Genomic DNA, 27,679 nt, shown 5'->3' on the forward strand with positions numbered 1-27,679 from the left:
GGCCTGCTGTGTTCATCCAGCTCTACACCTTGGTATCTCAGTATATTTTACTACCTTATATGTATTATATCAATGCAAGTAGTTAGAAGGGTAGCAAGGAATGTGGACCTCTTGTGGGAAATTGGAGTTGAAATTGAGATCGAGCATGATTTAATAACAGGCCGAGTAGGCTTGATAGTCTGAATTGTCTGTTGCTGTTCTATTATTCTACCTGGAAGATTTTAAATCCCTACAGTGGAATAATTTAATTTTGAACACTGTCAGTCTGACCATTTAGAGAATGATGTTACCCACAGCAGTGAGAGCTAATTAACTTGTCAATTCAGAACACAGAGGTGCTGGAAAGTGTCTGCATGGCAACAAGACAAGCAAAGAAATAAATAATAAAGGAACAATGGCTGCGTGGGGAATATTGAACAAAATTGTAGCACTGTGTAGTGAAAACATGTTCTCCCACTGAATTTTCATGTTTAAAACTTCCATTTATCATTCATTGATTAATACACTGGTTGAAAGTTTACTGCCTTTGTTGTGCGTGCCATTTGCCATTGATCATTGATAATACAGTTGATTATATTATGCATCACAATCAATTGAACTAGATGAACAAAAACTAATTTAGATTCCTCAACCATAATTCATTCTTTGAACATATAATTACAAAAATGTATTTATACACTAACATGTTCATTGCGTCAGATATTTCTTACAAATCACACCATTTACATTTAGTCATTATGTTACAATGAAGAGGATGATGCAATGCAATGGATCCTGAACAGATATTGAGCATGGCTAAATGCTTGTGAATCTTCACACAGCTACTTATGATTTTCAGCCATGGTGCTGGAGGCAAATCAAGAAGAGTTCCCAATTTAGAAGGAAAAAATCTATAAGAAAAGTTATTTTGAACAGTTGGAGCTGCACAGTGGAGTGCACAGATAATGTGGAGTAGCCAAGGCTACTGTAGTTTATTTCATATAAGCAGACCAGATCCAAGAGGAGGTCCGGTGGAAATCAACAATTCATTCTGAATCCTAACATGTCCAACAGTACAGTAGAAAAAATTGCACTGAAGAGTTTAAGTTTTGTCATAATTTATTGCTTATAAATCATCTACACCATTGAAATCTTTGGTAAAAATAAAATCTAGTTCTATTTAACAATAAAATATTCACAATGATCTACATACATATTGCACACAGAGGCTACTCAATGGTCACTGATAAGAAAGGAATGTTAAATTCCTCTGTGAGGAGCTTGCAACTTAGATATGACGCATGCACCACCAACAAAAATAATACAATTCCAAAGTTGTCTTATAAAATATTTATTCCATTTCTCACAACATTAATTACTGGCATCGGAACTTCTTAAGGAAACAAACTACTGGATATCAGCATGAAAGGAAAAAGTAAGTAGCTTTATGCTTCAGCATAAAATCATTTCACTTAGTGCTACATCTGTCACATGTGAGGTGAAACAACAAACATCAATAAATCCCGGCCTATACGTCCTTCTGTAGATAGTGCTTTTTTTTTTAAAAAAAAGAAAGGTCCATTATGACTTTTACTTCACAGATATTCATGAGGTGCTGGTTAGGCTCGGGCAGAGTTTAAGTTCTTCCAAATGAATTCGCAGTTCTGGACACAACTCAATCAGCAGCAGCTCCAGCAGCATCTGAAAGATGTGGGGAGGGCAGGGGAGAAGAATAAAAAACCAAAGTTTAACACACAACCATCACTCCATCTCTCTGAATCCAGGTGACAGATCTGAACCTGACACATCCTATGCAGAATGTTTGCTGCAGTATGGTACAAAAGGAACTGATACTACACAAAGCCACACAAGCGGATGCTCTACCACATATCTGGAGGTGCTGGTACAATGATCAAGTTTTGGTTGGGAAGCAGGTTGTCTGTTTAGCTCCATCAGCAAACAGGAAGTCATAGCACTACCCAAGAGACCACTGTAAGCTGCCCAAGTCGGTGGTGTCCAAAACAGCTTGTATTATCATATATAGCCATGAAGTATTGGATATTTTCATACAAGTTTCCCCAAATTAACTTGCAGTTCTGGACATAAAACTTTAATTTCCCTCAGAACATTTAACAGTAGCTGATGGAATGTCTATCAATCATTAAGCATTCTCAATGCCCTAGAGCCAACCACTCAGATAATTTTGGCTGTTGGACATAGAATTGGGACATATTTTGGACAGAGGTTCTTTGGCATGCAAATAATCTGATCATACCTCCGTCCAGTAATATACAAATACACAGTCCAATACAACACACATTCAGGATTATTACTTGTAAAGTGATGGATTCTTAATTTCCCTCCAAAACGGCCTAACAAGCCATTCGATTGTGTTCAGGAAAATGGCAACTTACTGCCATCCTCTCAAGGGCAACGGAATGGCCACTCCCTGTAAATGCTTTTGTTTAAAGAATTACCCATTTTGTAAAAGTCAAAAACTTGAGAATATTAATTGTTTAACATACATAACAATATCCATAAGCAATTCCCACATTAGCCTCTTTCTCCAAAAGATTCACCACAATTAAGTGTGGTGAATATACAGGGCGTCTAGAAATAGAATTTTAGTATTTGACTAAAGTAACCATAGCTTGACAAAGTGGAAATAGGTTTCAGTCTTCTCTCAATGAGACACTGTCCCTGAGAAATACAATATTTGTACAAAATTGATATATGTACTACAGATTTTTGCACTATATTTGGTAACAGAAATCAACTGCTACTGATCAATAACTTTAACTGGGTTAGAATTACTTTACAAGTTTCTGAGACACAATCGTTCTTCTTAGGACGCAGATAATCATCAAATAGGTCTGGACTGGAAATGATTATTTGTTAACAGATAAACATAGTTAACATCAAGCCACAGAAGATGTGACAAGGGTTAGCCTAAAGCTCAGTCAAAAGCAAGAAGGTTCTTAAATGGGGAGAGGATCAATGGGGTGGCGAGGGAGGTTTGGGACAGAATATGCAGTCATCCGAAGGAGGAAATGTAGTGAATGCAGGACAAGATGTATAATGGGTTAATCAAAAAAAAAAATCGTTGATTTTAATTTCATGCTGGAGCAGACGCTATTCCACATGCGAGTCAAAGTCTGACATTTTCAATGCCGACAGCCTGCTTGAGTAGAATGCAGCAGCTGGCAGTGCGCTGGAGGGACACAGATCAGGCACGCCCAGAATATACCCATCTGCACCAAGGCAAAGACTTCAGTAGGAAGGTAAGAATATAACAATGTGGGATGGGAGGTTGCTGCCAGGGACTTGGAGCTGGGATGAATGGAGCAGCAAAGGGGAGCAAAGGTAGCCATTGCATGCTCAAGCCTAGATATTAGTATAGGAAATGATGATATCACACCATGACGGGGAGAGATAGAACAAATCAAAGAGTACATCAGCAGATGAGGCTAGAGTTTACAAAAATAATACAAAGGACAAAATTAAAGGTTCTGTACCAGAATGCACATAGCATTCAAAACAAAATCAATAAACTAGGTGTGCAAATACAAGAAAATAACAATACACTGATAGCAATTACAGAGACAGGATGACAGAATAAAGGTTACATAGGAAGGACAGGAGCTAAGAAAAGGCAGTGAGGTGGCTCTCTTCTTAATGAAAATATTAAGCATGGCTTAATTTCAGGAACCAGGACATGGAAACTGTTTGTGCATTGGTAAGGAATGACAATGGCAAGAAGTCACTTGAGAGAGTGGTGTTCAGGCCCCTTAATAGTAACCACGAGATAAGGCAGAAATAATGGCAGCTTGTCAGAAAGTTAGAGATAATCGTTAGGGATTTTAATTTACATTAAGACTGGAAACTTATGGGCAAAGGTAGCCTTGATGGGGATTCCATAGAACGTTTTCCGGATCCTTTCTTAGAACAGCACATTCTGGAGCCAACCTAAGAGCAGGCTGGACCCAGTATTGTGCAATGAAATAGGATTAATGAATGATCTTAAGCAAAGGTGTGTCTAGGTAGCAGCGATCACAATATGAATGAATTTTATATTCAGATTGAAGGACAGATGCACGAGGCCGAAGTATTAAAATGAAGTCTTTGTAATTAGGAGGGCATGAAAGCAAAGATAGTTAAATTGAACAGAAAAATTTAGTCAAGGAATAGGCCAGCAGAAATGCAATGGACATTTTAGTTTATATATTAGAATACAAAGAATAGATACATTCCAACAAGGAAAAAACAATCCAAGGGGAGAATCCACTATCTCACTTAACTAACAAAGTTAAAGACAGTCGGAAAGTTAAAGAGAAAGTATGCAATTGCACAAAGATGGGTAACATTACAGAAAAGTGGAAGAATATAAATAATAAAAGTTAAAAAGCTAGGAAAAATTAAAATACACAAGAAAATTATTTACAAATATAAAAATAAATAGATAGAATTTCTACAGACATTTAAAAATAACAGGAGCATTGGTCCTGTAGAATGTGAGTCTAGAGAATTAATAAGGGAAAATAAGGAGAGGGCAGATGAATTGAACAGGTATTTTGCATCAATGTTAACTTCAGAGAAAATATGTAACATCCCAGAAATAGACGTGAATCGGGAAATGAAGGGAAGGAGGAACTTCCAGAAGCTATAATCACCTGGGAAGTGGTAATACAAATCCCGGCACTGATGGACTTCATCCAAACACCTTAAAAAGAAGTGGCTAATGAGAGGCCTGATGCTTTGATTTTAATTTTCCTAAGTACCCTAGATTTTTAGGGAAAGTACCATTAAATTGGAAAATAGTGAATGTAACTCCTTCATTCAAAAAGGGAGGGAGATGGAAAGCAGGTAAGGTAGCTTAACTTTTTAAATTAATACTGAGGGGATGTTTACATTGTTGGCTGAGCCAGCATTTGTTGTCCATCCTTAATTGCCCCAGAGAAGATGGTAATGAGCTGCCTTCCTGAATCACTATCATAGGGAAAATATTAAAAGTAATATTAGAGACATAACAGAGCACTTGTAAACATTCAAGGCAATCAGGCAGAATCAACAATGGTTTTCTAAAAAGGAAATCATGTTTAACCAATTTATCGAGTTTCTCTGGATAAAGGGGAACTGATTAATTTACTTAAATTTCGAGAAGGCATTTGAGAAAAAAATGTATGACAGCAAAAGCTATTGTGAAAAATTAAAGCTCATGATCAATAGTTCCTCTAATTTCTGCTCAGTGCATGGGGGCTTCAAATTTCCTTCCACGGCAGCAACTTCTGAAGGCATTTCCAAGCACGGCTGCGCAGCTTAAAGGGAACACAGCACATGATGTACACAGTAATGCTCTAGGATGGATAAAATATTGACAAGCTGACTGAAAACAAACAGTAGGAATAAAAGGATAGATAACAGAATTACAAAATTATACAGTGCAAAATGAAGCCATTCAGTCCATCAGACCTGTACTGGCTATATTAACTAGTGCTAACCTCCTGCACCCTATTACCATTATTAAAAACAATCATCCAATGTCATCTTGAATACCTCAACTAAACCTGCCTCCACCACACTTCCAGCACGTTCCATTCCTGAACTACTCAGAGAAAGTTTTTCAAACATTACCTTTGCTTCGTTTGCACATCACTTTCAATCTATACCAACGTGCTCTTTTTTTTTTTTAAAACAAAAAGATCAGCTTCACCCTATTTACTCTATCCAGCTTCTAATGGTTTTAAAAACTTCAAACCAGATCTCCTCTCAGCCTTCTCTCCTGGGAGAACAGTCCCAACTTCAATCTATTTTCATGGATGAGAAACTTCAGCAATGAAACCATTCTTGCAAATACTTGCACTCTCTTCAATGTATTTACATCTTTCCCTATAATGTGGCATCACAATTCTACATAATACTCCAGTTGAGGTCTAACAAGCATTTTGCACAAGTTCAACATCATCTCCCTGCACCCTATTCTATGTCCTATTAAAAAAGCTGAAAACAGCGTAATTTATTTTTTGTTCTCCACACCCGAGTTGCCATCTTCAAAGGTTTGTGTACACGTACACTCAGGTCCCTCTGCTCCTGCACCCCCTTTAGAATTGTACTCTTATTCGCTCTCAATGTTCTTCCTACCAAACTGCATCACCTCACACCATGACCTACAACTCAACACGTCGGTTGTGAAACACTGAATCAAATGGCCTCCATAAGTCAACGTATATCACATCATAAGCATGACCCTCACCAACCCTTTTCATTACCTCTTCAAAAATACTCCAGCTAGTTAAACACTACTTCCCCTTTAGAAATCCATGCTAATTCTTCGTAATCAACCCAGTTTTTTCCCACATTACTATTGATTCTACCAAAAATAATTGTTTGCAGAAAGTTCCTCCTCTACTGAAGTTAAACTAATTGGTGTGTAATTTGAGTCATAGACGTTTACAGCATGGAAACAGGCCCTTCAGCCCAACTTGCCTATGCTGCCCAGTTTTCACAATTAATCTAGTCCCATTTGCCTACGTTTGGTCCATATCCCACCATACCTATCCCATCCATATACCAGTCTAAATAATTTTTTTTAAATGACAAAAATTGTATTCACTTCCACCACCACCTCTGACAGCCTGTTCCAGTCACTCACCACCCTCTGCGAAAAATTACCCTCTGGACCTTTTCGTACCTCTAGTTTTAGACTCCCCTACCATGAAGAAAAGCTGTTGGCTATCTATCTTATCTATACCTTCCATTTTATAGACCTAAGGTCACTCTTCAGTCTCCCACACTCCAGGGGAAAAAAAAAATCCCAGCCTATCCAACCCCTCCCTATAACTCAAACCCTCCAGTCCAGGTAGCATCCTAGTAAATCTTTTCTGCATTCTTTCTAGTTTAACAATATCCTTTCTATAGTAGGGTGACCATTGCTGGGATTATCCTTACAACTTTTTGAACATGGCCGTGATGTTTCCTCCAGTCTTCCGGCACCTATTCAGTTTAGGGAAGACTGCAAGATTAAGGCCAATGTCTCCACAATTTCTACACTCACATCCTTCAAAATCCTTTAATGTATCTCATCCGGTCTCAGTGCCTTGTTAAGTTTAAGCTGCAACAACCTATCAAAGATTTCTTCTTGATTAATTTTTATCCCTTCCAGCACTTCCTCAGTTAGAATGGCCTGGACACCATCCTCCTCTTTTGTAAAGATAGATGTAAAATATTACCGCAACCATTCCTCCGCCTCATCCTGTAAATCTCTTTTTTTGGTCTCTAATCAGCACCATTCTACCTTTAACCACTCTCTTACTGTTTGTGTGTCTATAAAAGGCTTTTGGACTTCATTAAATGTTAACTGCTAGGCTTTTCTCCTAAATCCTCTTCGTTTTTCTTATTTGGTTTTACACCTGTCCCCAAACCTTCCATATTTCTCATTTTCTGGTCTTTTTCTGCTTGGCAAGATGTAATGAGCAATGTGTTGGATGATCTATGCGAAGACTTCAACTTCTTACAACTGAAATAAATGACTTAGATTAAACGGTCGCAGGTCGCATTTGCTAATGACACAAGTTAAGTCGGAAAGTTGCCAAGATGATAGTAGACTACAAAGGGATGGACTGGTTAGATAGATTTGTAAGTGGGCAAAGAGCTAGCAAATGGAGAATATACATGGGGAAAATGTGAAATGCCTGTCAACATAGGAAATGGATTTCGAAGATGATTAGTGGCATATTTATAAGAAGAAAAACTTCTAGAGCTATGGGGAAACATGACAATGACATTGCTGAGCTGCTATCACAAAAAGTCAGCAAGTACACATCAGGGCAAATGGCCTCTGGGTTTGAGTGTGATTTATTGTTTTCACTATACTTGGGTACATATGACAACTGTTGTTTTGTGTTCTATACAGGCAGATCGTACCATACAAAGTGCATCAGGTTAGAAGAACACAGTGCAGAACACAATTTAACAGCCGCAGAGAGAGATCAACGTTAACATTTGAGAGGTCTGTTCAAAAGTCTAATAACAGCAGGGAATAAGCTGTTTTGATTCCGTTCATACGTATATTCAAACTTTTGTATCTTCTGCCCTCTTCCATCGAGCAGAAGGGAGGGGACTTTGTTGGTGCTTCCCCAAGTCAGCGGGAAGAGTCTGTGCATGCACAATCAATATTACACATGCACATGCAGGTACATCGTTGCATGGGACCATTTCTGGTGTAGTGCATCGGATAAGCGGAATTCTGATTTAATCACAGCCAATTCAGCTGCACATTTGGTGCCGATTGAAAGAGATAACACAGTGTGGAGCTGGATGAACACAGCAGGCCAGGCAGCATCAGAGGACCAGGAAAGTTGATGTTTCGGGTCAGAACCTTTCTTCAGAAATGGGGGAGGGGGAAGGGAGCTCTGAAATAGAGAGAGAGGAGGGGTGGGGCTGGGGAAGATAGGTGAGATGGTGATAGGTGAGTGAGTACCTGGTTTGCTTGAATATGTGGTCGAAGAGTTTCAGGGCCGAAGAGATTACCGGAGGGTCGCAGTGGGAGAGAGATCCACTGACGTCATTCCGGAGGAAGGGGGACAACTTCTTCAAGGTGGGCATCCTTGGAAGAGGCTTCTCAGTGAGGCTATAACTCACACAGAGATAGCAAGAACTGCCGATGCTAGAGTCAGAGATAACACAGTAACATCAACTTTGCTGCTCCTCTGATGCTACCTGGCCTGCTGTGTTCCTCCAGCTGTACACGGTGTCATCTCTGACTTCAGCCTCTGCAGTTCTTACTATCTCTGGTGCCGAGTGAAGACTTTTCTGGAGAGGGTGAAGTTTGCTGTCTAGGAATTATATCCACTTAGCCACAAGTCCCGGTCGAGCCAATGATATGAAACAAGTTAGGTAAACTTTGAAACCATGAAAACAGGCAGTAATATTTCTTTGTAAAATGCAGTCCCAGAGTGATGGATTGCACTCCTGAGATTGTAGATGTATTGCTGCCAGTGTTGTTTCTGTCCCTCTTTCTGTCAGAAATCACACGACACCAAGTTATAGTTCTACAGGTTTATTTGAAAACACAAGCTTTCGGAGCGCTGCTCCTTCTTCAGGCGTTAGCACTAACACCTGAAGGGAGGACTGAGGCTCCGAAAGCTTGTGTTTTCAAATAAACCTGTTGTACTATAACCTGGTGTTATGTGATTTCTGACTTTGTCCACCCCAGTCCAACACCGGCACCTCCACATCATGGACACCTCTTTCTGTCCACAAGCTGAGTCTAACTCTACCTTGCCTGACTGCTCAAACAGCAGCAACCAGCAGTGTGATCATATGGTCAGCACTATCTTTATGGTTGGCAGCTGCAGCTGTGTCACTCTGACAGTGACTAGTGTCTCTGCAATACACCGTTGCCAATAATAAATGTGGCCAGTTTAAATAGCACACATATACAATCTCCATCAGAAAAAACACATGCATCAGAAGCTACTAGGTTAGAGAGTCAAATGTTTCGCCAGAGTTATGTTTTATGAAGCATTTTAAAAGGAAGGGGAAAGGATGCACAGGAGTCCAGAATTGGAGGAGCATGGAAATCCTAGAGGATTGTAGGGCAGAAGGAGGTTATAAAACAGTTGAGGGCAATCTGAGTTAAAGACCAAGCAATGGAAGATGTACACAACAGGATATAGACCCATTGCCACTTTCAAGTTTTTCACGTTTCACAGCTAGTACTAATGAAGAGTAAAGCTAGTGACAGAGGCTCTGATATGGTCAGCTAAGAACAGCGGGAGCTTGGCTGGACTATCTACAAATGACAGAGCCATAAATGATCTGGTCAGAATCATGTTTACCACCTCTTTCCCATCAAATTAAGCTTTTAACCAATTTAAAATTTCATTTCAAAAATATTTTTCCTTTGAGTCACATACTTTCATATCTTCACAGTCGCCAGACCACACTTTATTTATAAATACTGAACAATAAACAAGTCAGAAGTCGGAAGGTAATACTTTATTTTATTCCTTAATTGAGCCAATGATTCATGGTGTGTATTATTAGTCACTCAACTTTCTGTATGTAAAAGGCAATCTTAGGCCTTTAGAGCTCCAGCAATTAGTAAAACATCTATTTAATATAATCTTTGTGCTCAATTTGTCTGAAGTTCCAAAGAGCTGCAAGTAACAGGATATAATGTTGTGGAGATGAAGTGGTTGACATTTCCATTTCACGGTTATAAACAATTACAGACAGTCAGTTTAAATAGATTGCCAGGATAACAGATGCAGAAAACCAGAACTTGGCAAACATGAATGTAAATTGATATTATGCAGTAAAAAGTGATCCGCAGTTTGTGCTACTGTATTTTGTTCCCTCCACAGCCCCCACAATTTAAGTAAGGTTGGCACAAGTCAAGGGTTTGCAGATGACACCAAAATTGGTGGTATAGTAGACAGTGAAGAAGGTTATGTAAGATTACAAAGAGATCTTGATCAATTGGGTCAATTGGCTGAGGAGCAACAGTTTAATTTGGATAAGTGAGAGGTATTGCATTTGATAATACAAACAAGGACAGGACTTATACAATTAATGGTGAGGCCCTGGATAGCATTGTAGAACAGAGACTAAGGGGTTTAGGTACATAATTCTTTGAAATTTGCATCACAGGTAGACAGGGTTGTTAAGAAGGCATTTAACACACTTGCTTTCATTGCTCAGATGTGGAGGTGCCAGTGCTAGACTTGGGTGGACAAGGTCAAAAATCATACAACACCAGGTTATAGTCCAACAGGTTTATTTGAAAACACAAGTTTTTGGAGTCTTGCTCCTTCTTCAGGTGACAGTGACAGAGGTGGCATCTGACACAGATTTTAAAAGTAAAACATCAAAGAGTCATAGAACTGACGCAAAGGTATTGAACAAACATAAATGTCTGTTAAATCTTTAATCAGTTCAGAAGGAAATGCAGGTCTCCATTGATTAACAAATAAATCCCAGAATTTCTTTCAAGTCACTGCACCGAGATAACTAAAAGGTTTTATCAGTCTACCAGAGGTGCCACCTCAGGTCAGACAATGCATTTTAGGTGTGAGGCCTTGTTTAGAATCTCTCTGTGTTTTAACTTGGAGTCAGGCTGCTTTTTATTTCTAAAAGTAGGACTTTATAAAATGCCACACTGACTGTCTAAAAAGTATGTGCTTTTTGATCAAAATAGAATGTATCCGTAATTACAAATGTGCGAACGCAAATTCACCTCATGGATTTGTGTATGGGTGTGTACGTGTGCACACAAACACGCCCACAGTCTCCCTCTCCCCTGCCTTACAGACACATGCCCAGTCTCCCTCTCCCCTTCCCCTGCCTTACAGACACACGCCCACAGTCTCCCCCTCCCCTCCTTACAGACACACGCCCACAGTCTCCCTCTCCCCCTCCCCTGCCTTACAGACACATGCACACTCTCTCTCTCCCTCCACCACCCCCCCACCACAGACAGAAACTCCTCTCTCCACTCCCTCACACATGCTCTCACTCTCTCCCTCTCTCTTCCCTGGGTGTCTTTAATGCTTGTCCTAAATGACAGTGCACTTCCTAAAGAGGATAAATGTCAGGCAACAATCTCAAGGGACAATCTCCTCCTCAATCTCTGTCTTGCCCCTTAGCCATACCACATGGTAACTAATCATATGTAGCAGTTTCGCTGCATAATGCTTTACTAACCTAGTTAAAATATATGTTCCAAACTACCCATGAAGGTTTACACAGGAGCTTGACTTTTTTTTTTGTTGATTACTTTGCTACTGAACTTATTTTTCAAAGCTGGGTATAAAATGGAAATAAAATACACACCAGGTGTCAGACAGAGTAATCAGAGTTCAAAACTCAACCTTGGCTTCCTCAACTAAACAACAGCTGATTTCATGCAATGTGCAGCAAACAAAAGCAATGATAACTAAATGTCACATTAGCTGATCCAATGCCCTTCTCCAAGCAGCTGATCACAAATTGGTTGAGCCCATACTGGGTGATGGGATTCTATGATACTTACGTAGAGGAGATGCTTGTTGGCACTGGATTCCTGAAGTGCATTGAAAACTTTAATAATTCCATGTCGTGCGTTCTGCTGTCCGACAAGATTCTGCAGTGCATCTGGGAAAAGAATACCAGAGGATAACTAATAATTCTTGGTTCATGGCACAGGATTTATGGTTGATCCTGTCACAACTAAGTGTGGCAGAAAAGAAAAAATTACTATTAGTAATAATTGTAATAAACCTGAGAGTTTCTCCCCTAAAGAGATGTGATGCACTGGTTAGGATCAATAATTAAAGACCACCTCTTTTCAATCTGTAGTTGTAACTAAATACAAAGGCAATTCACATGTTTATGTTCCATTTGTGTTTAATTATAGTTAAACATTGTTAAAGTTGAAAATACTGAATCAGGAAGACAAAGGTTGTGGAGGCAATGGCCTAGTGGTATTATTGCTGGACTGTTAATCCAGAGACCCAGGTTATGTTCTGCAATGGGGTTCAAATCCCGCAGATGGTGGAATTTTAATTCCAAATATTTATTGAATTCAAGATAATGACCATGAATCCATTGTCAATGGTCAGAAAAACCCATCTGGTTCACTAATGTCCTTTAGGGAAGGAAACTGCCATCCTTACCCAGTCTGGCGTACGTGTAACTCCACACCCACAGCAATGTGGTTAACTCTTAATTGCAATTAGGGATGGGCAATTAATGCTGGCCTAGGAGTGATGCCCTCATCCCATGGATGTATAAAAATAAACTGAAGAATGGATATGTTTCCATTTCCATTCCCAAGCCAAGGTATTCCTCAGCTGAGAGTAAGCTTTGTAACCACAGGCCAGCCATTTTATATAGTCTGCGAATAGCCAATCATATCTTGACCTGAACCTTAACGACATCAAGCATGTGACTCCCTAGGTTCACTTGAATGAAGGGAAGACACTATGCTTGAAATGCATCAATTTACAGAACAATATACTCATTTACCAAATGAGGTTATCTACCCGATTCGGAGATGGGCACTCAGAGCAACTGTTGAATTTTGAACCAATTTATGTCACCATATAAACATACAGATTCATTTCACAGGGATGGATATCAGGAAAAAGGACATGACCCCCTGAAATACCTGTCCCTCGATTTCTAAACTCTCTTGAGTCTCTCCAAATAACATCAGTTCCAAAATAATATGTCAATGTCCCTCATGCAACACTGATTGGACAAGGAATCATTTACATCTCTTCTCCCTTTTAAAGATTATGGCAATAAAACTGGCTAGGTCTCCTATTCACATAAGGTTTAGCCTCACGAGAAAAGGCTGTGTTTTAGTCCTACTCCTGTGTGAAGAATAACAGAAGCAGTTTGGCTGCCAACACCCTGCTCAACCGTGCACAACAATGCTCCTCAAAGATACGCAATGCATCACTGCACACAAGACAGTGTTAGCTGTATATCAGGCACACAGAATCCACAGTGGTTATTTACTCAACTGATGAGAATCAGCAAGGCAGGTGTCTGTTTGTGCCTCAACTATGTGGAGTTTGTACAGGCACAAACATTGCTAGCTACATGCCAGTCAGAGAGGGGAGTCAGTGCAGGAACCAGAACTCTCATTCTCAATGTGGAATTTGCAAGGTGGCTAAAGTGCATTTCCAAAGGAAGCAGATGGGGACATGGGGAGCAATATCAGAATATTCATTTCACCAGTGGATTAAATTAGACAACTATCTATAAAAAGGCAGAACACCTGCAGTGCACTTCCTCTTTAAGAAACAAGAAATCTTTAACGTCTAAAAACCACAGCCAGTCTAATATAGTAATCAACAGTTAATGTTTTTTTATCCGGTTGTCATATTACTAACTCAAGATATACTGCAGCAGTCCAGTTTCTGCAGGGAGATGGAAAAATTACGTTTTTGTGCTGAAGACACTAAGCAAATATGACAGTCACTGAATGATAGTTTTCACATGGTAACATTTAAATAATGGACTAAACATCACTAATATCCAGGGGTTGGAATTTTCTGGCATAAAAATTTTGTAAACAAATTGAGCAGTATAAGAAAAGCTTTGCTATGCAAAAAAAAATCCCTATTCATCCTAAATAATTTTATAACAATTCTCCGTTTCAATTATCATTAAAGGATGGCAGAAATAATCTAAATTTTTTGGTTACAATGTCATTCCTCTTCCACGGTCATCAAGATTAATAATACATTGCACCTTGGATGACAAATCTGGTCAGCCAGCAGGACTAATTTATTTTAGCGAGAAAGTCAAAATCAATTACATGCAGAAATTCAAAATGAATTACGCACAAGGGTTTTATGCAATGCATCACTAGTTATACCTGGAATGTTATCGAGCAGTTTCTGCTGGGCTTTGTGCTTTGTCTCCAATCGCTGTTGCTGTGTTCTGGCAGCTGTAGGAGGTGCTAATTTACCATTTGGCCAGAACGCATCTCGAAAGAGATTGATGTAGCAAACTAACATCTGTTCACTGACCATCCAGTTGATTGTGTCGCGAATTTGCCTAAAATGAATAATGCACATTATCTGGTAATTGTCAAACGTTTCCGACAGCCTGATAACTCAAAATTTTTCTTACAAAATTATTTCACGGGATTTCAGCATAGCTGACAAGTCCGGCATTTTTGCTTGTCCATTATTTCCCTTGAGAAAGTGGATATGAACTTTGGCAGTCCACCTGGTGCAGGTGCACCTACAGGACCATTCAAAAGGGAATTTCAGCATTCTGACCCAGTGACAGCGAAGGTACAGTGATACAGTTCTAAGTCAAGATGGTATCTCTCTTGGAGGCAAACTTGCAGGTGGTGGTGTTTCCAACATGTCTGCTGCCCTTATAAATGGTAGAGTTTGCAGCTTTGGAACATTCTGTTGAAATAGCCTTTGCAGTGCAAATATTATTAAAATCTACATTATTGAAGGGACTAGGTTTATTTTAAGAATTCAATCTGTTCCAATGAATGATGCGTTACTGCCATATGAAAGTCTTGTCCTGTAAACTTCTAATGTGAAAGTGATAGAGAACAATGGTAAGTGGCGATTCTTCTGCAATGGCTAGCTTTTGTCATGCTTCACTTCATTCTGTAACATTTTGCTATATGCTGAAGCAATATTGTACACATTTGAATGACATTCATGTGAAATTGTTTTTATTCATTGACAGGAAATGGGCATTATTTTTCAGACCATCCTTTTTGACAAGGTGACTTACTATTTCAGAGGGCAGCTCAGTCAACCACGTTTCTGTGAATCTGTGGTCACAGACTTGGTAAGGAAATAAACCTTCCTTCCCACCAGCACATGAGTGAACCAGACAGTCTTTAAGTTATGTTTACTACTACTACTGTGCCTAGCTTTTTTACATTCCAGGTTTTTCCAATAGAATCCAAACTCCCCAGCTGCTGTGGTAGGATTTGAACTTGTATCAATCACCCTAGGCTGGCGCTTACTTTTTTTTTTGTCAGCTGGGGCTTACTTCTGAATCAGACTGTTCTGGCTTCATGAGCCAGTCCAGGGCTTGGGCATAAAACTCAAGGCCCACACTCCTGTGCAGTACTGAGGGGGCACTGCATTGTTGGAGGTGCTGTCTTTCACATGAAGCAACAATCACTGCTCTTGAATATTGCTTACTCAGGTATTTCCAAGAGAAAGGGAGTTAGCATTTATCCCCCAGTGAACATCACACTATTCAAATAAAACACAGTCAATGAATCACCTAAAATGGGCTAAAATTGTTCAATTTTGCTTTAAACATAAAAGTCAAATAGAAAAGATTAAAATGCACTTTGAAAATTACCGTGTCCTTAATGCAGTTGCTGTACTTTAATCAACTCTAGTCACTTGTCAAGTCTGGATTCCATTGTCAAATTGTTGCACAAAGACTGCTTTGATTAACTGACTGTGAAGGTCATGTATTTCACAGTGTAACGTCACTTGCTATTTAGTTCAGTACAGTGCATCTAATCTTAGCGAAGCTAGAGAAACTCAGCAGGTCCAGCAGCACCTGTGGGCAGAAAATGGAGTTGATGTTTCAAGTCTGGTGTCTCCTCATCAGATCCGCTAGGTTTCTCCAGTGATTTTCTGTTTTTGTAATCACATTATTAAAAACAGATTATCTATTTATCATCACATTGCTGTTTGTGGAGTTTGCTGAACATGTACTGCCAACTGTGTTTTTTCACAATACGACAGTGATTGTACTTCAAAAGTATTTAATTGGCTGCAAAATGCTTTGAGATGCAAACCATTCTTTTTTCATTAGTCTCAGCATTTGGTCCAGAAACTACCATTATACTACACTACCAACAAAGTAATGGTCACAAGCAATATTCTGAACTTCCCAAAACATACATTCCATATTTACTTGGCTTCTAGCTCATCAAGTGACTGTAAAAGCATTGACAAAAAGTAATTAAAAGTGGAAAGGTTACAGATTTGGATATGACATTTACAAGTCCCCAGTGCAGTTTGTTCCTCATATGGATACTAAGATTGTACTGAACTAAATAATAGCAAGTGACATTATGCTGTGAAATAAATGACCTTCACAGTGAATTAATCAAAGCAGGCTTTGTGCAACAATTTGACAATGGAATCAAGACTCGACAAGTGACTAGAGTTGATTAAAGTAGAGCAACTGCATTAAGGACACGGTAATTTTCAAAGTGCATTCTACTCTTTTCTATTTGACTTTTAAGTTTAAAGCAAAATTGAGCAATTTTAGCCCATTTTGGGTGAGTCACTGACTGACAAGCTGGTTGGCACACATGAAAATCCACTTGTTCTGAACAGTCAAGGCTGAGAAATCTCAAGGTGCATATGGGTATGGCAACTGTCCAGTACAAATCACTAGTAAGCTTCCCCTTGTTCAATCAATTCAGGCTTTAACCCAAATTCTTTAAAACCCAAGCCATGAGAAGTCTTGTCCATAGTGACAATCTATCCTTATGTAAAACAAAAGAACTGTGAATGCTGAAACTGTGAAACAAAACTAGATAAAGCTGGAGAAACTCTGCAGGGCTGGCAGCATTTATGGAGAGAAATTAGTGAAACTTTCAAGTCCAGTGGCCCTCCTTCAGATCCTTCTCCATTCTGATGAAGGGTGACTGGACTCAAAAGGTTAACTCTGCTCTCTCCCCACAGATGCTGCCAGACCTGCTGAGTGTTTCCAATAATTTCTGGTTTTGTGAAAATCTATCCATCCTGGATTCATCAATTACTAACAGCATACTGAAGTACTCCAAATTGTCTGGGTCAGGTACTGAATGACCAAATCTCTCACTAAGGAGTCATCTTGGTTCTAATGCATAGATAGGGTTGACGGTCAGAATCTTTTTCCCAGAGTTGAAATGTTTAATACCAGGGGACATGCATTTAAAGTTGGAGTGAAAGTGCAAAGGATACTTGAGGGGCAAGTTTTCTTTTTTTTTTTTAAAAAACACAGAGTGGCAGGAGTCTGGAACGCCCTGCCAGGGGTAGTGGTGGAAGTAGATACAATAATGACACTTAAGGGATCTTAAAGCACATGAATATACAAGGAATGGAGAGATATGGACGCAGGGCAAGCAGAAGGGATTAGTTTCATTTGGCATCATGTTCGGCACAACATCAGGAGCCGAAGGGCCCGTTCCGGCGCTGTACTGTTCTATGTTGTAATCTTCCAGGGCCAAATACATCATCTTGGAACCTACTTGACCCTAGGAACTAACTAGTCTCTTTCCCTCATAACACAAAGGTTTGATAGACAAACATCAGATACTAAGAACTAAGCAAGATACTAAGCAAGCAGCAAACTGAGCAGCATAATTTGCCACAGAATGCAGCAGAAATTCATTCAATACAATCATGACCCGATTTCAGGCTTCAATTCCACTTTCCCTACTACTCCGCATATCCCTAGATTCCAAGAGATCAAAATTCTTTTGAACCCAGCCAATATGTATTCAATGATTGGGATAAGGGGAGGCAATGGCCTAGTGGTATTATCACTAGACTGTTAATCCAGAGACCCAGATAACGATCTGGGGACCTGCATTTGAATCCCGCCACGGCAGATGGTGGAATTTGAATTCAATAAATATCTGGAATTAACATTCTAATTATGACCATGAATCCATTGTTGATTGTTGGAAAAACCCATCTGGTTCACTCATGCCCTTTAGGGAAGGAAACTGCCATCCTTACCTGGTCTGGCCTACATGTGACTCCAGACCCACAGCAATGTGGTTGACTCTTAACCGCCCTCTGGGCAATTAGGGATGGGCAATAAATGATGCCTGCCCAGCGACACCCTCATCCCGTGAATGAATAAAAATAATCCACAACCCTCAGAGGCAGAGAATTCCAAAGATTCACAACTCAGTGAAGAAATGTCTGCTCATCTCAGCTCTTTTCTAAATGATTGTCTCTTTATCAAGAGACTGCACCCCTTTGTTTCTGCTGATCAGGGGATTTGAAATAATCTCTTGGTGTCCACCTCATCAAGCCTATTCAGAATCTTGCATGGATTCACATCACGGTTCACATCATTAGGATTTTCCTTGATATTTAAAAAATATTTTGCCATGTGCCAAGGCCAACACTTGTTACCCACCCCAGTGACTGATGTGGTGAGAATTACAAGTCCTACTCACCACAAAAGCATCGAAATAAAGCAAACCCCAGTAAAATGCGGTTATCAGCAATTAGAGGTCCAGCAGTAAAATTTCACCATCTCAATTACAATCCATTTCAAATTCTGGATGCACAAGTGAGCGTTTGTATATCCAGAATCCAAACTGCTCAGTTACTGCGATTCCATCTATCAGTATTTTCTCAGTTATAAAGATGGAAATCAGAAGCTCACTGTATGCAAACAATCTCAAAAGGTGCCAGACACCTCAGTCCAAATCCAAAATGTACTTCCCACCAACAGCTTAATCCTGCCTCTCATGCAAAGAGGTTCTGTTAAAGACAGTCATGAGGTTGACTTTTCCTTCGGGGTCCTGAACAAAAATTCATCATTCCCATACCCAACTTTCCAGTTTTCCAACAACTTAAAGTGCAATGCACCTGAATATTTTGCATCGTCTGAAAAACAAAAAAAAGGTCCTTCCACTAAATTTCTGGAATCCAAACCATAGCAGAGACAAGGCTAGCCATTGAACATGTATGCCACATCTTGTTGAAGGAAAGTGGAAAAGAAAACTACTTACTTGTTGATTGTCCTTCCAAAAGTAACTTGTACTAGAGCAATAAGTGTCTTCCTGACCCACTTAAACACTGTAAAGCAGAGGTTAACAAAATGAAACACACATTTAAAAATCTAGATTGTAGATAGTTTGATTATTAATAGTTTGCCTTCTTCCCAAAAAAATGTGAAGCAAATCTGCGCTCTGCAAGGAAACATTGGAAATCATTCCGTGACTTCATCAAATATTCTTCATTTAGCATTTAAAGCATTATCTACATACAACAGAAGTGAACTCACACTAACAGGAAACTCACAAAGGTCACAAATTTCTTTAAGACATTTTCATTTCTCGGATGTCTCACAAATCTTTACACTGTATAGAGGATCTCCCCAGGATTGTTGACAACAATCCTTTCTTCAAAGGAGATAGGATATGATTCTACAAGATGGACAATATGGCTTGTTAAATGGGTTATGGTCAGCATAATAATCATCCAGGATTTTGCTTTTTTAAAAAAAAAAAAGTTCTTCAGCATATGTAAACTTCCTTTTCATATTACGCCACATACACAGTCATGAAAGCAGAAAAAAAGCCAAGGGCGAGTAATAACTTCAAAAGTACCCCAAAAGTCCAATGATGTGAGAAAGTAAGCAGTGATGGGCATTTATAAATAAAGCTATAGGAGGGGGTCGGTTTGGTTCAGTTTGCTGGATGGTTGGTTGGTTGGTTGGTTTGTGAAGCAGTGTGATGCCGATGGTATAGGTTCAATCCCCACACCAGCTGAGGGTACCATGAAGGACTCTCCTTCTCAATCTTTCCCCTTGTCTGAGGTGTGGGGACCCTCACCACCAGTGGTCTCTCTGTAATGAGACAGTAGCCCTATGGTCTGGGAAGACTATGGCGACTTGAAAGCTGTAGGAATACCCAATAATCTTTCAACCATTTTAAATTCACCTCTCCAACACAGAAGAACAACAAATCTAAAAGGTGAAGGCACATAATTTAGCAGTGCATTCCTTAGGGGGTCCAGGTCTATACTCCCCCGGATGATTTTGAGGAGTCACCATCCAGTCGGAATAGCACCAAGGCATCAGGTGGTAAGTCTCAAGCAAGCAATAAGTCAAAGACAGCATGAGTGGAAATGGGAGAGAACTGGATGAAGCTAGAGGGTTAGGGCAGGGGCAAGGTGAAATGTAAAATTCAGAGGCCACTGATTAAGACTGCAATCGTTCAGTGACAAAAAAAAGGTCCATAATCCCCTCGTACTTGTTGAGGATTTTTTTATTCATTCACGGGATGAGGGCGTCGCTGGCTAGGCAGCATTTATTACCCATCCCAAATTGCCCAGAGGGCAGTTCAGGGTCAACTGCATAGTTTTTGGTCTAGAGTCACAGTAGGCCAGACCAGGTATGGATGGCAGATTCCTTCTCTAAAAGGACATTAGTGAACCAAACGGGTTTTTCATGACAATCAGCAATCCTTTCATGGTCATCATTAGATTCTTAATTCCAGATTTTTTACTGAATTCAAATTCCACCATATGCCATGGTGAGATTCGAACCTGGGTCCCCAGAACATTATCTGGGTCTCTGGATTAACAGTCCAACAATAATACCACTAGGCCAATGCCGCCCTGAGGCGAAGAGGCAAGGAAGATGATGAAGGCTAAGGAAAGCAATCAGAAATTATCTTAACAGCAACGGAAAATTTGAGGGGAACGATTATGTGGAATATGATCCAGCTTGTTCTGATGATGGATGTCTAATCTATTTCTGTGCCAAACACATTCGAATCTGCAGACCTTGGGTATGAAGGATCGAAGATGGAAACATTACTATCTACTCTCCAGTCAAAGATTTGCCAGGGAAAGGAATACCAAAGGGGTGGAGTCATTAAGCAATTTGCTGGCTGCAGCAGTATCATGGCAGAGTCAGAGCTAACGGCATGTTATATTCTTCTCAGAGTTACCTATTTAGATGACTTAAATGTATCCAGTGTAGTACAAATATTTGACATTACCTTAATATTGCTAGGTGACACTAATAAATGTACCTGTTATGGTAACAGCAAAAAGGGAGCTATCAATTTTCAACAGTCATCATTTGATTATGATATTTGAGACTGTCATGAACTAAAAGTGATTTTAAAACGACACTGCTAAAGTATAATGGCTGTTGCCATCACCTGACAAGCCCAGGCAAACCAAATGGAAAAGGCTGTCTGCATTGGAATTACCCTTTTAATCAAGAAGCACTTGAATTCAGCAAGACATCAAGAAATTTACATCTCATTTACTCACACTTGCTTGATAACTTCAGATGTTGAGAAAAGACAGGTTACCTACAACCTCCAGCATGAAATGAAGCAATGACACAAACACCAGAATCCATAAGGGAAGAGTACGTCAACAGTAGCCTTTCAGCAAAAAGGGACAGAAAGAAATATGGAATAAAAATGGCAAGAAGACTGAAAGTTCCTCTTCCTCTCTTTCTGGCTTATTCTCAGTCACAGAAACCAGCTGAAAACACAACTTGGAATTATCACTACGCAATGAGAAGGAAAGATCTGCAAACTTCACCACTGCTCAAGAAACAGGATAACACCTAAACAGTTGGACATGGGTCTTTCATTCTCGCAACTCAACGGGCTCGCAAGACCTGTAACTGCATTGGCCTTTACTTCTCATGTGTACTGGACACACTTTTTCTCTCCCACCCCATCCCTTCTTTCTAAACTCATTGCCTATATTTGTGTATTTGATGAAATTGTTCAAATAACAATTTCTCATTTCTGGTTGTAAGCTTGATGCTCATTCAATGGACTTCAGTGCCTAAACTATGCTGGCACTTCTGGGTATAGTAATATATTGGTTACATTATTTATTTGTCACCTAACTCTTGTGGCAATAAAAACCCTGGAAATAATCGATACATTAACAAGACCTATTGTAAGACCAAGAATTTGTAATACAGGAGTGCAACAGTCATGTTACTAGCTGGACTAGTTTAAAAGGCTAGAAGGTGCATTCAAATCTCACCTGAACAGTTACAGCAGTTGAGTTCAGCTAATAAAGGCCAGAATTAACTGTTCATCTCTAGTTACTCATAGAAGGCAGTGGTTTAAAAGAGTTACAGTTTCTCATTTTGTGTCAGAATGCAAATACAAACCAACCATGCTGAAGCATGCCTGAATTCACAGAGACTAGACTGGGTAAGATGTCCTTCCCTCAAGTATATCAGTGAATCAGTTAGGTTTTAAATGACAATTCACCTGATCCATGATCAAATCGAAAAAAATAAACTGGAAGTGAAAAGCTAGGCAGTAAATGCCACCAGGTAACTGGTGAACTGTACATTATGGCAGTGATGATTAGTCGTGTGTAGTAGGAACCAGGAGTGGGGAAGGGGAAAGAAATAAAGGTGCCATTGAGCAAAGTAGGAAGGTGTCCCTGAGAAAGGAAAGTGTTCACTGTGAACTTGAGGAGAAGTGTTAGCATAAGCTTTGCAACAGGAGGAAGGAAACACCATGTTATCATGATGATCTTACAAGTTAAGACAATTTACCAGGTAGGCAATAGATAGCACCAGGATTTAACTATAGATCTGACACTGGGAATTGCAGGATGGATTAGGTAACTGACCATGGCACTGGGTACAAGGAGTCATTCAAACAGGGTAAAAGAAAAAGCAAAGCAGTGTAGTAGGGAACTGTGTCGCAAGGGGGATTGACAATTTTTCTGTGCAGTTAAGAATGGCAGTCCAGAGCGTGTGTTACCAACACAGTGCCAGGGTCTGGGACATTAGCACAGGCTGGACAGGAACTTAGTGAGAAGGGGAGGTTCCAACTGGCATGATCCACATAGTTACTAATAGCATCGGCACAAGGACAAGGAAAGGGGTTCTGCTTCAACAACTCAGAGGTGTTAGGCTCCAAATTGAAGAGCAAAGCCTCAAGCTGATAACCTTTACATTAATACCCAAGCCTCGTGATAATAAAAACTCACCATGTAAGGGATTGTACACTGGCACGGACAGAAGATTGGCTGGCTAACAAGAGGTAGAAAGTAAGAGTAAATGGGTCTTTTACAGGTTGGCAAAACATAACAAATGATGTGCCACAGGAGTTCACACTGGAACCTCACCCGTTCCTCAAATGACTTGTATAAAGGAACAGATGGTATGGTTAACAAATTTGATGTCAACCCAAATATAGATAAAGTAAGTTATGAAGAGGACATAAGGAGGCTACAAAAAGATATACATAGATAAGTGAGTGCACAAAGATCTGTTAAATGGAGTATAATGTGAGAAATGTTAATTATCCATTTTGGTAGGATGAATAAATGGTGAGACATTGCAGAGTTCAGAGATGTGGAATGAACAGAGTGTCCTCATACATGAATTCCAATACTTTATTGTGCAGGTATAGCAATTAATTAGGAAACATACTAGGGTGTTACCATATATTGCAAGGAAAATTGTGTAGTAAAATAAGGAGGCTGTGCTTCAGCTATACAAGGCACTGGTTAAACTGCTCCTAGAGTACTGTGCACAATATTGGTCACTTTATTTAAGGAACGATGCAAATGAGTTGGAGACAATTCAGAGGTTTACTGGACTAATGCCTGGAATGTGTGGGTTATCTTATTAGGAAGCATAGGTCAGTCTAGATTTGTATTCGCTGGAATTTAAAAGTGTAAGAGGCAACTTGATTGAAATACAAGTTGTATAAAATTATGGAGGAGCGTAGATAAGAAACACAGGAAAAAAAATGCTTTCCCCTTAATGGAGGGACCAATGACCAGGGGCCATAGTTTTAAGATTGGAGGCAGAAGATTTGGAAGAAACGAGAGGAAAACCTTTTCACGCAAAAGATGGTGGGGATCTGGAACTCAAATCCAGCCAATAAAGGTAGTACAGTTAGAAACACTTATAATGCAATGGAGGTCTAGGGATGTGTTAAGAGGGAAGGAGGAGTGGACCAGGGTGTCCCAGAGAGAACGTTCCCTCTGAAATGCTGACAAGGGACTCCCCACAGTACCTTCCCATGCAATCACAGAAGGTGCAACACTTGCTCATTTACCTCCTCCCTCCTCACCATCCAGGCCCACCTTGCAGGTGAAGTACTGATTTAGCTGTACTTCATTCAAATCTAGTCTACCATATTTACTGCTCACAACATGATCACTTCTAGACTGGGGAGACTAAACACAGGCTAGATAATCGCTTTGCAGAACACCTATGTTCGGCCTTAGAAATGACCGAGATTCCAGTTGCTTGCCACTCCAGCACACCACAATGTTCCTTGGCCAACATTTCTCACTCAGGCTTGCTGCAGTGCTCCAATGAGGCTCAGTGCAAGCTGGAAGAACAGCACCTCACTTTTTGCTTGGGAACCTAGCAGCCTTCAGGATTCAAGATCAAGTTCAGTAATTTTAGAACCTGACCACCTCCTTCCATGTCCTTTACTTACCCTGGGCCTGGTCAGGACATGGGGTGCTTTCAGCACAACCAACCATCTGTCAACTATTCAGGGTCCCCATTATGAGCTTCTCTTCCTCCCTGGGTTACTATCAACCATCCCTTTGGCTGTCTAACTTACTTTCTCTCTCTCTCATCTTCACCTACACGCTCACTCCTTTTCCACCCCATGTCATCAGCATAGATGCCTTCTTTTCCCATCTACTATCAGTTCTGAAGTAGGGCTTTGTACTCGAGATGTTAACTGAGCATTCTCTTCAGAGATACCGCTGGATCTGTGCTGAGTTTCTCCAGCAATGTCTGTTTCTGTTTCAGATCTTCAGCATCTGTAGTTCTTTGTTTATTCTAGAACCATGGGTCACTGTTTAAACATTCGGGTCACCCATTTAAAATGGAGACAAGGTGACTTTTTTTTCCTCTGAAGGTCATGAGTTTTTGGAACTCTTCACATAAGGGAACTGCAAATAGAGTCTTTGAATTTTTTTTTAAGGCAGAGCTAGATAGATTCTTACTCAGCAAGGGGGTGAATGGTTATCTGAAATGTGGATTAAAGGTTACAAACAGATCAGCCATCATCTTATTGAATGCTGGAACAAGCCCAAAGGGCTGAATGCCCTCTTCTGCTTTTAATTCATTCATTTGTATGTTATTGCCGGAGGGAACATAATATTAGCAAAATGAATAGGTGTCTCAAAAACTGGGGTGGGAGAAGTGGGTTTTGTCTCTTGGGGCACTGGCATTAGTACTGAGGGGTGGAGGGGAGGAAGCTTACAACACAAGCAGTGCCAAACAAACTGAGGGAGCTATTACTTGACAAGTCCCTGGATCCTGATGGTCGTCTTCTTATGGTCTTAAAAGTGGTGGCTAATGAAGTAGTAGATCCATGGTGCTTTTTTTTTTTTACTAAATTCCATTTATACTTCCCACTGCCTCAGGAAAGCAGCCAATATAATCAAAGACCAATCCCACCCGAGTTACACTCTCTTCCACCCTCCTCCATTGGGCAGGAGATACAAAAGTTCAAAAACATATACCAGCAGATTGAAAAATAGTTTCTTCCCTGATGTTATCAGACTTATGAATGGGCCTCTCATATATTAGAGATGATCTTTCTCTGCACCTTCTCTATAGCTGTAACAATATTCTGCATTCTGTTCTATTACCCTGATGTACTTATTTAAGGTATTATTTGTCTGGTTAGCAGACAATCCAATATTTTTCACTATCTCGGTACTTGGGAACAATAACAAATCAAATCAAATCAAATCAAATCAAATCTGCCAGATTAAGTTTTCATATGACACAATGATAGTTGGAGGGACATCAGGGAGGCTGCAGAAGGACTTAGATAGGCTAGGAGAGTAGACAAAGAAGTGGCAGATGGAATACAATACGGGAAAGCGTGAGGATATGCACTTTGGTAGGAAAAATAGGCACATTGACTATTTTTTAAATAGGAAGAAGCTTCAGGAATTTCATGCATAAATGGACTTGGGAGTCCCAGTTCAGGAATCTCTGAAGGTTAACGTGCAGGTTCAGCCAGTGGTTAGGAAGGCAAATGCAATGTTAGTATTCTAGCGTTCTTGGAATGAATGCAAGAGCAGAGATTAACTGCTGAGGCTCTATAAGGCTCTGGTCCGATTACATTTTGAATATTGTCAGCAGTTTTGCATTTTGTATCTAAAAGAAGGATGCACTGGCTTTTGAGGGAGTCTACAGGAGGTTTACAAGAACAATCCCAGGGATGAAGGGTTTGTCATGCGATGTGCAGACAAGAACTCTACTACTGCACTCGATGGATTTTAGAAGGATGACGGGAAACTCTCATTGAAACTTACAGAAGACTGAAAGGCCTGGATAGAGTGGATGTGGAGAAGATGTTTCCACTAGCAAGAGTGTGTCTAGGACCTGAAGGCACAGCCTCAGAGTGAAGGCACAACTCTTTAGAACGGAGATGAGGAGGAATTTCTTCAGCGGAGGACTGTAGATTCTAGGTTACTGAGTATATTTAAAACAAAGATAGTTAGGTTCTTGATTAGTACGGAGATCGAAGGTGACAGGGAGAAGGCAAGACAATGATGTTGAGATACACATTAGCCACGATCAAATGGCAGAGCAGACTTGATGGGCCAAAAGGCCTAATTCTGCTCCTCTATCTGTTGGTCTTATGATGAGTCTGTCGGGTTGATAAGAGTGGATTCCCAAAAGGCTGTGTGCTGGTGCCTCAGCTTTTTACACTCTATACCAATAACCAGTGATTAATTATACCAGTGAAGGCATGGGAGCTAAATGTGCAGATGACATCAAGATAGGTAAGAAAATACGATGCAAAGAAGGCATAGGAGGTCGCAGACTGATAGAAGTATTTTGAATGCTAGACATGTGAAATAACATATCTGCTGAGGTTCTGCAGTATTTACTGTTTTAAATTTCATATTTCTAACAGCTGCACAGTCTTGCTTTTATATCACTTAAAATATAACGGCACGTCAGTTCAAGGAAAGCTCGCTGCATAAACATTGTCAACTTTTCTGAAGATATTTTATTCAAGTGCCTATTAAAGTATTGTATTGCAGTCTTACCAAATCTAATTATTTGAAGTTATTAAACAGCAACACTGCTGCTGGCTTTGCCTTTTTTCCAAAAAGCAAATGATAATGGATAACTTAAGGTTTTGGAGTAGATCTGTAGCTCGGGTTGTGGGTGTTCAGATTGGTTGGCTCGCCGAGCTGGTTTGTTGTTTCGCAGACATTTCGTTACCATGCTTGGTAACATCCTCAGTGCAGCCTCCGATGAAGAGTCGGTGTGTTTTCCCGCCTGGTTTTTAAAATCTGGGGTCCGTTGAGATGGATTGCCTCACTTCCGGGTTTCCTTCGTAGTGGAATGAATACGGGGTCGAGTTCAATGTGTTTATTAATAGCATGCTTCGCGGAGTGCCATGCTTCCAGGAATTCTCATGCTTGTCTCTGCCTAGCCTGTCCCAGGATCTTGGTGTTGTCCCAGT

The 27,679-nt window shown here is 40.1% G+C and overlaps 2 protein-coding genes across 2 annotated transcripts in view; one reads left to right on the plus strand and one right to left on the minus strand.

The window, feature by feature from the left end:
• LOC109912201 (LRP2 binding protein) overlaps positions 1–448 on the plus strand; it is a 31,856-nt gene extending 31,408 nt beyond the window's left edge. The window contains exon 9 of the mRNA XM_048594944.1: positions 265–448. Coding sequence (XP_048450901.1) covers positions 265–309 — 45 coding nt within the window. The 3' untranslated portion in view covers positions 310–448. The remainder of the gene's footprint in view (positions 1–264) is intronic.
• Positions 449–1,314: 866 nt separating this feature from the next.
• snx25 (sorting nexin 25) overlaps positions 1,315–27,679 on the minus strand; it is a 238,134-nt gene continuing 211,769 nt past the window's right edge. The window contains exons 12-16 of the mRNA XM_048593946.1: positions 23,199–23,241; positions 19,217–19,283; positions 14,348–14,529; positions 12,011–12,111; positions 1,315–1,680 (exon numbers count right to left, since the gene is read on the minus strand). Coding sequence (XP_048449903.1) covers positions 1,585–1,680; positions 12,011–12,111; positions 14,348–14,529; positions 19,217–19,283; positions 23,199–23,241 — 489 coding nt within the window. The 3' untranslated portion in view covers positions 1,315–1,584. The remainder of the gene's footprint in view (positions 1,681–12,010; positions 12,112–14,347; positions 14,530–19,216; positions 19,284–23,198; positions 23,242–27,679) is intronic.

Source organism: Rhincodon typus, chromosome 3, assembly GCF_021869965.1.
Source record: "Rhincodon typus isolate 14 chromosome 3, sRhiTyp1.1, whole genome shotgun sequence".
NCBI classification, from domain to species: domain Eukaryota; kingdom Metazoa; phylum Chordata; class Chondrichthyes; order Orectolobiformes; family Rhincodontidae; genus Rhincodon; species Rhincodon typus.